We start from the raw sequence: 14962 nt of genomic DNA on the forward strand, positions 1-14962 counted from the left end.
ATTTTACGAAATTTTCACATCTCTAAACAATTTTTTTTCTCACGAACCGTAAGCCCTAGAAAAATTCTGAGCACAAAGAAAGAACGAGCGGCATATTTTATTTAAGAAAAATACTACAGTTTAACTCTTGGACTCAAATTCAACAAAATATGAATTTCTTAATTTTACGAAATTTTCACATCTCGAAACAATTTTTTTTCTCACGAACCGTAAGCCGTAGAAAAATTCTGAGCACAGAGGAAGAACGAGCGGCATATTTTATGTAAGAAACGGGCCACAGTTTAACTCTTGGACTCACTTTGGACAAAATATGAATTTTTTAATTTTACAAAATTTTCACACCTCCAAACAATTTTTTTTCTCACGAACCGTAGAAAAATTCTGAGCACAGAGAAAGAACGAGCGGGATATTTTATGTAAGGAAAGTGCTACAGTTTAACTCTTGAACTCAAATTGGATACCATGATGTATTCTTTTTAAAGGAATGGGACGTTTCATCGCCGCCGGTTCATCGCCGACCGTTTCATCGCCAGTTAGTCAGTTGATTTTGTATTATGGGAGATGACACACACGACGTTAAATTCAGTTCAAAACTTATGACAAATAACTAGATAAAAAATATTATTATATTAATTTACTGTTCTATTTCTACTTCCCCTAAATTTGATACTAAACAGTATTAAATTTGTAGTGTTAAATTATATTTTATATTATAAAAGTTTAAAAGTCTATTAAAAGATTAAGTATGGCAACGGAAATGGTCATATCTCGCATTTCCTAGAATTCCTAATTAATAATACTAAAAATAAATAATAAATGTAACTGTCGAAACTGTCGAGACTGGGATGTTAAGGGATAGTGATGCGTAAGATATAGCCTCTCCTGTTCAAATGTCAACCTCACCTGCTCGTATGGTGATCTAGATCATGGTCATCTGGTACATCCTGCTAGACAACTAACGAGGCTCTGACGTCCGAGTGTTTGCCGGGATAAGCAATCCACCATTTACTGGCCAACGGCTTCGGGCGGACGAGCTGGTAAATGGAAGGGCACTCTGTTGTCCTGAGACTGGGAAACTGGTCTCAAAGGCGGAAGAACCAAGAAAGTGGTCAACGGCATCAGAATGCAGAAGGCAACGAGAAACCACTGCATTAAAGGTCCCTGATGACATCTCTAGAAAAGCTATCATGGCAAATCCAACTAAAGTGGAAATAGTTACTAATCATGGAATACGGAAGCCAAGATTCGGCAGGGGAGGTGATCCACCTTTAGATCACAGGGCCTCCCAGGTCGTAACCCAGCGAAACCCCTGTGACAGAACTGGAAAAGTGTCTCTAAGAACAGCAGAGTTGATTATTAAAATATGTACCTGGAATGTGAAGACAATGTATCAGGTTGGAAAAATTCATAATACCATTCAAGAAATGACCAGACTCGGGATCGGTATAATGGGCATAAGCGAAATGAGGTGGCCAAATAGTGGTGTTTGTATTGTTGACAACCATATGGTATACCACTCAGGAAATGACGATGGTCAACATATATATGGGGTTGAATTAATCGTGTCTCCCCAATTACGTCAATATGTTACAAATGTTATACCTATTTCTGAAAGATTAATAATAATCCAACTGAATACTAGCCCCGTCAAATTAAATATATTACAAGTGTATGCCCCCACGAGCGATAAACCAGAAGAAGATCTAGAGCAATTCTATGAGTTGCTGATAAAGTCAATTAAACGACTTAAAAATAAGATATAACAATCATTATGGGTGACTTCAATGCGAAAATTGGTAAAGGGAGAAGCGGTGAATTCATAGGTGATTTTGGTCTAGGACAGAGAAATGAAAGGGGAGACAGATTAAAACTGTTTGTAGAAGAAGAAGAATTTACAATACTAAACACATTCTTCAAACTACCACCAAGACGCTTGTACACCTGGGTCTCCCCGCAAGATCAACCAGGAAACGTAATACGGAATCAAATTGACTACATAATGGTGAACAAGAGATTCCGTAATGGATGCCTATCGGTTAAGGGTTACCCCGGTGCTGACGTATCATCAGGTCATGTTCCTGTTGTTGGTAAATTTAGGTTTAGATTTAAGAAGGTTGCAAAAAAGAACAGCAACAAAAAGTGCGATATGAGAATACTAAAAGATAAGAAAACAAAAGAGACAGTCGCACAGATTCTTTCAGAGAAGCTAATTAATATGGAGCAAACATATAATGCCGAAGAATCACTCCAAAATATATGTGAAACCTTTAACAACATCAGAGAAGAACATCTAAAAGAAAAGAAAGAGATGAGAAAAAGTTGGATGAACGACAATATACTACAACTTATGGAAGAAAGAAGAAAATCAAAAAACAACAAAATAATGTACAACACGATTCAGAGACAAATAAGAACTGAAATAAGAAAGGCCAAAAAAAATTGGTTAAAATCACAGTGTGAAGAGATAGAGTCGTTAGAGCAAAAACATGATACGTTTAACATGCATAAAAAGGTGAAACAAGCAGCTGGTCTTCAGAAATCCAACACAGCTAGCAAATTGCGAGACCAACAGGGGAATATCATCACAGACAGAAATCAAGAAATCTGCATATGGACAAAATACATACAGGAACTTTTTGATGATACTAGATCCGAACAACCTCCATCCTACATATGTTATGACCACTTACCAATCACATCAGGTCAAGTGGAAAGAGCAATATCACAACTAAAAGATGGCAAAGCTCCTGGACCTGACAATGCATATGCTGAACTCATAAAACTATTTGACACCGACGGTACTCAACGCCTAACCAAAATATTTAACGACATATATTTAAGCGGAGTAATACCAAAAGCATGGTTGAAGTCGACGTTTGTTGCTTTACCAAAGAAAACAAAGTCCGTATCCTGCAGTGATTTCCGAACCATCAGCTTAATGAGCCATATTTTAAAGCTATTTCTAAAAATTATACATCAAAGGATATATAGACTGTGCGAAGAAAAAATCAGCCGAACACAGTTTGGTTTTCGAAATGCAGTGGGTACAAGAGAGGCTCTATTTAGTATACAAGTGCTATTTCAACGATGTAGAGACGTGAATTGCGATATTTATGTATGTTTCATTGATTACCATAAAGCGTTCGATACAGTAAAGCACGACAAGCTGATGGAGATATTAACCAATATTGGAATAAACACCTGTGATTTAAGGATTATCAGCAATCTGTACTGGAATCAAACATCATCTATCCGGACAGAGGCAGGAGAATCCGACGATATCAAAATCAAACGTGGGGTCCGTCAGGGATGTATACTATCCCCACTGCTGTTTAACATCTACTCTGAGGAAATCTTTCAAGAAGCATTGGATGATGTTGAAGCCGGAATTAGAATTAACGGAGAATGTATCAATAACATAAGATACGCAGACGACACTGTGGTATTCGCTGACAGTTCTGAAGCCCTACAGGAGTTAATGAGCAGAATCGCAGAAGTCAGTCAGAGATACGGACTTTCACTAAACACTAAGAAAACCAAATGTATGATGATCTCTAAGAATGAACAGCAATTTGGACGAATCAGTGTGAATGGTCAACAAATAGAAAGAGTAAAAACATACACCTACCTTGGTACGAATGTCAATGAAAATTGGGACCATTCTATAGAAATCAAATGTAGGATAGAGAAAGCAAGATCTGCATTTCAAAAAATGGCAAAGTTGTTCAAATGTCATGATTTGTCGATACCCATAAAAGTCAGATTACTACGATGTTATATATTTCCTATACTATTGTACGGAGTTGAGTCGTGGACTCTCACAGACGCCACCTGCAAGAAAATTGAGGCTTTTGAGATGTGGCTTTATCGTCGAATCCTGAAGATATCTTATACCGACCACATTACTAATGAGGGTGTTTTGCTGAGAATGAAAAAAGAAAAAGAGCTGTTAATCAAAATAAAAACAGCCAAAATCGAATACCTCGGTCACATCATGAGGAACAGTGAGAGATATGGACTGCTGCAACTGGTCTTGCAGGGAAAAGTAGAGGGAAAGCGTGGACCAGGAAGGCGAAGGATTTCCTGGCTGAGAAATCTACGAACGTGGTTCAACACAACCACTACAAATCTTTTCAGAGCAGCAGTGTGGAAAGTGCAGATTGCCATGATGGTCGCCAACATCCGAAACGGATAGGCACTACAAGAAGAAGAAGAACTGTCGAAAATTCGGAAATATATCAGTTAGCGATTAACTGACTGGCGATGAACGGGCGGCATCGAAACGGCGGCGATGAACTGGCGGCGATGAAACGTCCTAGACCCTCTTTTTAATACCTTTAAAATTTGACCAAGATACAACAGAAAATCAAAGGTGCCAAATAAATAGGAAGGAGTCAGAAAAATTGGAGGGAGATACGATAAAATAGGGAGGGATTGACTGGCGACGGATAAAATCACTAGTATTGATAATAAAAAAGTTCCAAGTTCCAAGTTCCAAGAAAAATGGTTCCAAGTTACGCAGACATACTGTATATGAATTCTAAAATAAAAAAGTCTATATATAGTAAATAGTAAAACTTTATTTTCTAATAATAATAATATTTCCTAAACTAATTATTCTCTTGTAAACTTTCTAAAAACTCATTTAACTGTTCTCTTTCCTCTAATTCTTTTTTTGCCGCCGCTTCTACTTGATTTTTGACTTTCTCCACGATTTTTTTCAGTTCACCCATATGCCTGTTAACTTGCCTGTAAATCTGAAGAAAGAAGTCGACAGCCATTACTTTGAATTTTTCCAGGGAATCTACTAATTCTTTTTGCTTCTGTGACAGTTGTTCATTATTTTCTTCAGTCATCTCTAGTTCTCTTTGTTCATCAGAATTTCTTAAATGTGAGAGTAACGTCTGTTTGTCATGTTCCCATTTTTCTAATTGCTAAAAGTGAAAAAATGTCAGAATAAATAATGAAATGATTGAAAAATAATTTTGTTTTTAGAATAAATAATATTTATTACGGAAGTACAAAACTCAAAGAAGTACCACAAAATGTATATATTAATAAAATGGTCATATAAGGACGCGTTTCGGCTCTTCACGAGCCATCATCAGCTTAAAAATACAGGAGCAAAGACAAAACTGACCAGACCAGGAAGGAGAAAGAATCTACTAGATTACATTTTTATGGTTCTATAGAAAACTGACCAGACCAGGAAGGAGGAAGAATCTACTAGATTACATTTTTATGGTTCTATAGGTCTATATCTAATAGATTCTTTCTCCTTCCTGGTCTGGTCAGTTTTGTCTTTGCTCCTGTATTTTTAAGCTGATGATGGCTCGTGAAGAACCGAAACGCGTCCTTATATGACCATTTTATTAATATATACATTTTGTGGTACTTCTTTGAGTTTTGTACTTCCTTACCATAGACCACATTTGAGAATGGATACTTCTCTTCACGAAATATTTATTACAGTTAATCTAGGCGCCAGATAGAGCTCAACGTGGCCTTTCTAGTTCTGCTTTCGAGCGGGTGGATTTCGATCCGAGTGGTCAAAAAATTGTTATAAACAATTTAATTGTTTATAAATTTTTACGCAAAAGCAAAAACATCTGGAAAAGAAATCGAACAATTCGGGTAGTGTGAATATTTAAGTTGTCTACTAAATGATAGTTGGGACCCTGAGACTGAAATAAAGAGCAGAGTAGAACAAGCCAGTAATGTTTTTTTTGAGATTTCGTAAATTTCTGACTGGTCGCCAGTTGGATTTCAACCTGAGATGCAACATGCTAAGGTGTCGTGTTTGGCCTGTTCTCTTGTACGAAATGGAAACATAGATGTTAAAGGTCAGAAGATGCATTAACAAACTTGGAAGTTTTTGAAATATGGTGCCTGCGCCGAATGCTTAGAACAGGGGTTAGCAATTATATTTCCTGAGGGTCCGTTTCGAAAACCTATGACACTTCCGGGGTCCGGAGTTAACACTGCTTGTCTGGTTGTTCCAATTCGGTAAACAAATCAGAAGGGTGCAGTGCGAAATTTTTAGGCAGAAATTGTTTTAACAGGTTTTTAATAAATCCAAAACATCACATTTTTTTCTCCCGAACATATATGTTTTTAGCATTTTTGGCTCATCTTAAACAAAAAAGATTTTCTGTCATTTTTCTCAAAACTTGATAGATTTCAAGTTTTAAGCGATTTATAAACTGAAAAATGCGAAAATAAGGATTTTCGAAGCTTGAAAATTCATGTGTACATTATTATTTTTGCGGTTGTCAAGTGCCTAAATTGAAGTTTAAACATTCAATTTCAAGATTCTGATGAGTTATCGGGGTTAATTTCAATTTCGACTATTTGTTTTTATTGGCGTATTTAATTAGCACATTGGCAATAATTAATTGAATAAATAAATAAATCATCAAGAAAAAAATATGTTAATAATAAATTATAAAATTTTAATAAATGTGAAGTAATTGTTGGTCATTTTTTGCATAAGTACGTATAATATGTATAATAAGTGCGACAGAGACGCACCATAAAAGTCGAGTGGACTCGCATAATTAACAATTAAAAAACAACGGTCTATATTGAAGTAAGTCCCGATTACTCGTTAGAATCTTGAAATTGAATTTATAAACTTCAATTTAGGCACTTGGCAACCTGAAAACTAATAATTTACATATGAGTTTTCAAACCTCGAAAATGTGTAGCAATTTTAACATTTTTCAGATTTTAAATCGCTTATAACTCGAAAACCATCAACTCTTGAAAAAAATGACCAAAGACCATTTTCTTTAAATACAATTTTCGGGGCTAAAAAGTAATTTTGAATTTGTATAAAAATATTGTTTTGCCCGGCATCCCGGGCCCCTTCTGATTTGTTTAAGGGGACATTTTTGAACAGGAATCCACAAAAAAAACCGAATCAGAAAATTTGTCATTCTTTACAAAATTAATTTATCAGTGAGAAAAAGACATTTTTTATTATGTACAGTTACGATCACTGAATAGTTTACACCTTAATTTTTATATTGTAATACTGTAAAGTTGCAGTGTCGTACGGATCAGATAAATGTCAAAGTCAAAAAATTTAAAAAAACTTGTCAAAAATTTCGCGTGTTGAAAAATAAAATAAATCGATATCAAAACACCTCCAAAAAAAACTTCTTTGTATACTTACCATTTTGTTATTTTTTTTTAATTAGGTTAATGCCTCGATAATATTTATATTATTTTGATTTTTAATTTTAATCTAGGTACACCACTGGTGTACGGTGACGTTACCAGTGGTGTACCTATTCTAGGTACACCACTGGTAACGTCACTTTGACGTAAAAGGTGCGTTTAAACGAGGTGAAATTAAAAAAAGATTGGCTCCTAGTAGGCTATTGATTATGTACTATAGAAAGGAACTACAACGTTAACGGGGTTTTATTATTTAGTATGGTCAATGAATCTCTATATATAAAAAAACCGCGGAGTGCTACCATTTAAAGGGGTGCGTTTTTGAGAAATGGGTGAATTAGTCCCTGGGCACAGGTTACATTAGGGTGAGTTCTATGCAATTTTGGTACAAACACGTCTACATAAAAATTGTTCCTGATTAAATTTCCTATCTAAATATAACTTTTTAAAGTCAAAGATACTTTTTTTTACAAAAATATATTCAAAAGAAAAAGCACAAAGCAACCCAAAAGAAAGAAATTCTGTTTTTTGTCCCATAACTTTTGTCCACGGGGATATAGGTATAGACATTGCTTCACAGAAAAAAAACTTACATATTTTTTCTTTAAAATGTTGTTTGGTAGAGGTCATTAGGATTTATAGTTTTCGAAATATGATTTTTCAAAGTTCGCCACTCACAGCAATTTTGGGCAATTTTCCTTGTTATTTCGCAAATATTGTTCTGTAACTTTTTTCTACGTAACTTTAGGCATATGCAATGGTACATGTAAGAGGAATAGAAATCAATTATCTTTAAAATGTTCTACTGTATAATGTTGTACGACTTCTTTTAAAGAGGTTATCTTTTTCAAGATTTTATACTTTTAACGAGTTTTTTATTTTTTACGATTATTTTTTAACTTTCCCATTATAACTTTTTTTCTACATTTAGGTATATATTATACAATAAAAAGGAAAGCTTATTCTGTTTACTTTAAAATGGTGTATTATAAAAAATTTTAGGATTATTTTTGAATAAGATATGATTTTTCAAAATGTAATAAGTACTTGCAACGATTTTTGATTTTAGGATTATTTTTTACATTCCTCATTATAACTTTTTTATGTGATTGTGTGTTATGATTGAATCTTATTTTTTTATAGGTACCTAATACTTTGGATCCGCTTGACTCGTCAGGGCAAACTTCAAAATATGGATTAATTCCAATATTTACTGTCAAAGCTCCTGCACCACAAGCTTTGCTTGAAAAAATAGCATGTAAATGTACCAAAGGATGTACAAAAAACTGCGGTTGTAGGAAGATAGGAATTAGTTGTTCAATATTCTGCAAAAGGTGCATGTGCATGGGTACTAATTGTGGGAACTCTAAGATAACTGAGGTGTCAGAGGAAGATATTGAAGCTAATGCTAACGAAGAGATGGACTTTGATTTTGAAAATTTTTTAAATGTCAACGTTTAAATAATTTTAACTAAAGTGATGTTTTCTAAGACTAATGTTTATGTAATTTTTGTAAAAGAAATAATTTTAAATAATACACGTAAAAAATATCAAAGAATCACTCGGTTTCCATTACATATTTAAATATAGATGATACACCATTTTAAAGAACAGAAAGTAAGCCCTCTTTATTGAGCAATATACAATGAGCACGTAAAGGTTGGAATAAATTCATTTTCTGGATTAGAATGGATGATTTTAGAAAAAAATCTCGAAACAGGTTAATTTTTATTTTTAAGTTAGGACTTTTTGGCATATATATCATACTAGTGTCGTCACCCATCTGGGCGTGATGACGTCATCGATGATTTTTTCAAATGAGAATAGGGGTCGTGTGATAGCTCATTTGAAAGGTTATTCAATTCTCTATTTAGTAATATAAACGTTAACATAATTATTTATACAGGGTATCCAAAAAAAATTTTTTGGATTAAATTAATTGACATAAAAAGAAGAATTTATGTAATTTATTTAATTCAAAATACATTTTACTGCTCTCAGAAAACTGAAAAAAAATGTTTATTTGAAAAATAATCATTGCTTTTCGATAAAATTAAATGTTCAAACTGTCACGAGGCTGGTGGGTGGCGGCTTTAATATTGAATTTAAGCAAAAAACAATATTTATTTGCCAAATAAACATTTTTTCCTGTTTTCTGATAGCAGTAAAATGTATTTTGAATTAAATAAATTACCCACATTCTTCTTTTTATGTCAATAAATTTAATTAAAAAAAATTTTTTTGGACACCCTGTATAAATAATTATGTTAATGTTTATATTACTGGATAGATAATTGAATTACCTTTCAAATAAGCTATCACACGATCCCTTTTTTAATTTAAAAAAATCATCGATGACGTCATCACGCCCAGATGGGTGACGTCACTAGTATGATATATATGCCAATAAGTCGTAATTTAAAAATAAAAATTGACCTGGTTTGGGATTTTTTTCCAAAATCGTCCATTCTCGAGAAAATGAATTTATTCCAAACTTTACGTGCTCACTGTATAGTATATTCATGTACAAGAAAAAAAAAGTTATATTGAAAAATTTCAAAAACAATCGTAAAAAATGTAAAAAATAATATTTTTTTATATTAGGTATTATATAATATATAATAAAATATAATATAATATTATATTATATATACTATATATAATATAATATTATAATAATATATAATATATTATATAATACTATTATTTTATTTTTATATTATATTATAAAAAATCGTTAACAGTGTAAAAGCTTGAAAAACCATAATCTCTTTAAAAAAAGTCGTACAACGTTACGCAGTAGACCATTTTAAAGGTAATTGATTTCTATTCCTATTACGTGTACCATTGCATATACCTAAAGTTACGTAGAAAAAAGTTACAGAACAATATTTGCGAAATAACAAAGAAAATTGCCCAAAATTGCTGTGAGTGGCGAACTTTGAAAAATCATATTTCGAAAACTATAAATCCTAATTACCTCTACTAAACAACATTTTAAAGAAAAAATATGTAGGTTTTTTTTTCTGTAAAGCAATATCTATACCTATATCCTCGTGGACAAAAGTTATGGGACAAAAAACAAAATTTCTTTCTTTTGGGTTTCTTTGTGCTTTTTCTTTTGAATATATTTTTGTAAAAAAAAAATATCATTGACTTTAAAAAGTGATATTTAGATAGGAAATTTAACCAGCAACAATTTTTATGAAGATATGTTTGTACCAAAAGTGCATAGAACTCACCCTAATGTAACCTGTGCCGAGGCACTAATTCACCCATTTCTCAAAAACGCACCTCTTTAAATGGTAGCACTCCACGGTTTTTTCATATATAGATGTCCATTGACCATATGAAATAATAAAACCCCGTTAACGTTGTAGTTCCTTTTAGCTATCTTATTTTGAATATAATCGATAGCCTATAGATACGTAAGCCTGTAAACTATTCAATGATCGTAACTGTACAACCTGTCTGAAGTTTGGAGTGAGTTTGGTGCAACTAATTCTCATTGGGGAGTTGGGATATTCATCTGTTAGCTGAGATCTGTACCGATTTTTAATAAAGTTCATTCTTGGTATAGCGGCTTCGCACACATAAGTTGAGTCAAACATAATATACAATTTCATGGCCAAACATTTTCAAAATTGCCAAACGCTATATTCTGAATTTAATGACACTCCGCACAAAAGTAGCTCACGGTCCGGATGCGGACCGCGGTCCGCTAATTGGTGACCCCTGGCTTAGAATATCATGGAAGTACAATCAGAAATGAGGAAGTACTAAGAAGAGCGGGCTTCGGGCTTACAGAATAGGGTTGAGTTTCGATTTGGCGCGCTACTGAGTGCGTTGCACACTATGCGCGCAATGAGCGCGCGGCCGATGCCGATCTCTAGTCACATAACTTTTTTCCTATTGCATATTTCGACTTGAAATTCTCCAAAAAAAACTTCTTTCTCTTTTGATTTGTTTGAACATTTTGGACAAACCTCATTGTTAACTAAATACATAGTTCAAAGATTATGCAGTAAAATTTTCAGTAGTAATTGCACAAGAGCTCTGAAATTCTATATTAATTTCAGAGGTCGAGTGCAATTTGTTGTGATTATTTCATGAATAAAACTGTTCAAAACCAAAATTTTACTGTAATTTATTTATGTAAGTACCATTAAACACACAGTTTTTATAAATATTTGACGATTGAAAGTCATCACTTTTATAATTTTTAAAACATTAATTGTCATTAATGTCACTGAATGTATTTTTTCGTAGCAACGAAGGGCATCTGACGTAATATACTTAACGACGGGAGATTATCAAAAATTATCGATTTAATTCAGATTTCTGTAGCTTTCTATTGGTCAGAATCTCCTATGAATGAAATAATCAACAGGAAATATTTGCAGCGACCAAGGATACAGCAAGTTAAAGTTGAAAAATCATCAAAATTGATTTTTCTCATTTTTGCATAATATTTGATTTTTGAACATATTCCACCAATTCTAGATAAATAATTACACTTCTATAAAGAAGAAAATTTTATAATAAAACGTTTCCATTATTTCTAGGATCCAATATAAAATTATAAACTATTTTGTTGTTTCAATTTCTGTCATAAAAGAATTTTGCAATCGACTATTTTAGAGGCATATTTTCTCTAGCGGATTTAAACTCATAAACCAAAAAAATATTTAAAATGGTATATATGTTTATATATAATAATTAACTTATGAAATATGAACTTTAAGTATAATAACTTTTAATTATTTATTTAAAAAATAAAAAAAGATACGCAACAGACGAGTCTCGAACTCGGGTCCTCTCGATCTGCAGTCTAATGATCTACCACTAAGCCACCATCAATTTGTAATTATCGATTTGTTGACGCACTTTAAAATGTCATTGCATTAGTCACATTTTTAAAACAGTTTGAAATTAAAAAAATCGATTTATCCATAATGAAAAACTGGAACGAACGTGTAAACCGAATGGAACCAGATAGATTAGCGAATAGACCTAAATCCCGCGTACCAAAAAAAGTTTATTAATAACAAGCTGAAAATTTGTTAATAGCTTAACGGTGTCTAATCGGACAAACTTTGATGTATGGGAACATTGGAACAGGGGAAGCTTTAATTGTGGAACAGGTTAAAAATTTGGAACGTCAGACTACGAAAACGTTCCATGTATTTTGTCGGACAGAATTTTCAATTGATTTGTTACCATTTTATTAAACTCTCATGCAAAAATTAGACGGGTGTTTATCACCAACTGGGCATTTTAATGAGTGGAACACAAAGAATGACAGGAATCATGTTGGTTAGTAATAGCAGTCTGATTTTTGCATGAGAGTTTAATGAAGGGGTTACAAATCAATTGGATGTTCTGTCCGACAAAATACATGGGACGTGCTCGTAATCTGACGTTCCAAATTTTAAAACTGTTCCACAATTAAAACTTCCCCTGTTCTAGTGTTCCCGTACATCAAAGTTTGTCCGACTAGACACCCTAAGCTATTAACAAATTTTCAGTTTGCTAGAACATCTGTAAAAACAACAAGCCGTATAGCAGAAGACCCGTTGGAAGGCCGCCGAAAAGGTGGAAAGACAATGTACAGTCAACAATAACTGAAACAGAATAAGAGGCAGACAAACAGGAGTAATCCTAGATGCACGAAGAAGAAGAAGATTTATCCATATAATAGCAGTTCAATATTGCATTGTTAGCAAGTTCTGAGCTATTCTGAAAATTTCAGGTGCCTAGAACTCTGTTTAAAATGGATTTCAAAATTTGCGGAGATAGTGACAAGGACGAAGCCAAGTATATAAAAACGTTTTAAAATAATCTTCATATTCGAATTCAGCGACCTCGAAAACATAAAGAATGACCAAAATTTGCGATTGACCTATCATGGTCGCTTTTTTCGATTTCTAAGCCTCAAATTATAGGTCTGGATCCCGCGTATGAAAAAAAGTTGATAAATAGCAAGCTAAAAATTTGTTAATAGCTTAAGGGTGTCTAGTCGGACAAACTGTGATATATGGGACCACTGTAACAGGGGAAGTTTTAATTGTGGAACAGGTTAAAAATTTGGAACGGTCAGACCATGAAAACGGCACATGTATTTTGTCCGACAGAACAGACTTAAACTCTCCGAACAGAGATTAAACTCTCATACAAAAATCAGACTGCTATTTATCACCAAATGGGCGTTTTAATGAGTGGAACATGTAGAATATGTCAAATGACAGGAATTATGACAGGTGATAAATAGCAGTCTGATATTTGCATGAGAGTTTAATCTCTGTTCGGAGAGTTTAAGTCTGTTCTGTCGGACAAAATAAATGTGCCGTTTTCGTGGTCTGACCGTTCCAAATTTTTAACCTGTTCCACAATTAAAACTGCCCCTGTTCCAGTGTTTCCATATATCAAAGTTTATCCGACTAGACACCCTTAAGCTATTAACAAATTATCAGCTTGCTATTAATCAACTTTTTTTCAGCTTGCTATTAATCAACTATTAAATATTTCTTTCACTGCTACATTTTATTTGGAAGACTTACCAAGGTACTCACATTCTACTGGCAATGAAAGTTTGAATGTGCATATGTCAAGGATCCGTGGCACGCGCACTGTCTGAACCCTCAGCCTGACACGTATATGCAATGAAAGGGTTAATGTAGAAGCAATAGTAAAAAACGAACAAGCCTTACCATTTGTGTCTCCTTTTCAATGATTGCCGTTCTTTCATTCAGTTCGTTGATGGTCTGAATTAGCGATTCAATTTCACCTTGAACAACACTTAGTTCCTTTGTCATGTTGTTAATGTCGTCGTTGCATTGTTTTAAATTTATTTCCATCGACTCTATCTGCTTTACCATATTCTTTTCCATCTCCGATTTAATTTTGGCAATTTCCTTAATTTCGTCAAGAAGTTCTGTTCTATGTAGACCGATTTCTTTAAAAAGTAAAACCCTAAACTCGGGTTTTTTAATACAGACTGTCCTTAACGATCGATTCCATTCGATGATTTTTGATTGTAACTGCAAAATAACATACAATTTATACAGGGTGTCCCCGGAAATAGTGCGTTCCTTAAAGGTATAGGTAGAAGGTAACATGTAGAGCAAAAAAGTCATAACATTTTTTCTAAATTCAACCGTTTGGCCAAATTTCCGAAGTGGAACTCGAAACGTCAAATAAATTTAATTTCTAACCAATATTGTGGAATTAAAATGGTAAATTTGTATACAATTTTGTTAATTCCTAATAACAAATTGTAAAATTTTACAAAATAATACTGAAGGAACTATACAGTGCTCTTCAGATAAAACTATCCACCTTAAATAACTTTTAAACCACTGATTTTTAGAAAAAGCGCAAAAACACATCAAATAATACCTGAAGGGGGAGACATTATGTCATATTTAAGCTGGCCGGGAAAGGCACCCTCTCAACCCCTGTATCATCCCCTAATTTTTTTTAAATTATTTCCACCTTTTTTTATTTTTATATTTGGATTCTCCTTCTTGTTCTAATATATTGTTATTCCACAAAATATTCCTTTAATTCCAAAAAAATCAAACTAATTTGATTAAATTCATATAAATAATAAAAAACTGTCAACAGTTTATGGTGTAAACTGTAAACGGTCAGTTGGTGTATATTGCCACATGACAGGTATGCGATTCACTCTTACGAACAACAGAGAAATAACATTCAGAGACCACTACCATCTGTTGATGTACATTTCAACTTCTTGGTTTATTCAGAACAGCCTGTA

The 14962-nt window shown here is 33.3% G+C and overlaps 1 protein-coding gene across 2 annotated transcripts in view; it reads right to left on the reverse strand.

Annotated features, from left to right (window-relative positions):
- Window positions 1–4560: 4560 nt before the first annotated feature.
- The window catches only part of LOC114335543 (kinetochore protein NDC80 homolog), a 56677-nt gene continuing 46275 nt past the window's right edge, over window positions 4561–14962 (reverse strand). For both annotated transcript variants that reach the window (XM_028285792.2, XM_028285793.2), the window contains exons 9-10: window positions 13893–14222; window positions 4561–4934 (exon numbers count right to left, since the gene is read on the reverse strand). In XM_028285792.2, coding sequence (XP_028141593.1) covers window positions 4611–4934; window positions 13893–14222 — 654 coding nt within the window. In that variant the 3' untranslated portion in view covers window positions 4561–4610. The remainder of the gene's footprint in view (window positions 4935–13892; window positions 14223–14962) is intronic.

This window comes from Diabrotica virgifera, chromosome 8, assembly GCF_917563875.1.
Source record: "Diabrotica virgifera virgifera chromosome 8, PGI_DIABVI_V3a".
Lineage (NCBI taxonomy): Eukaryota > Metazoa > Arthropoda > Insecta > Coleoptera > Chrysomelidae > Diabrotica > Diabrotica virgifera.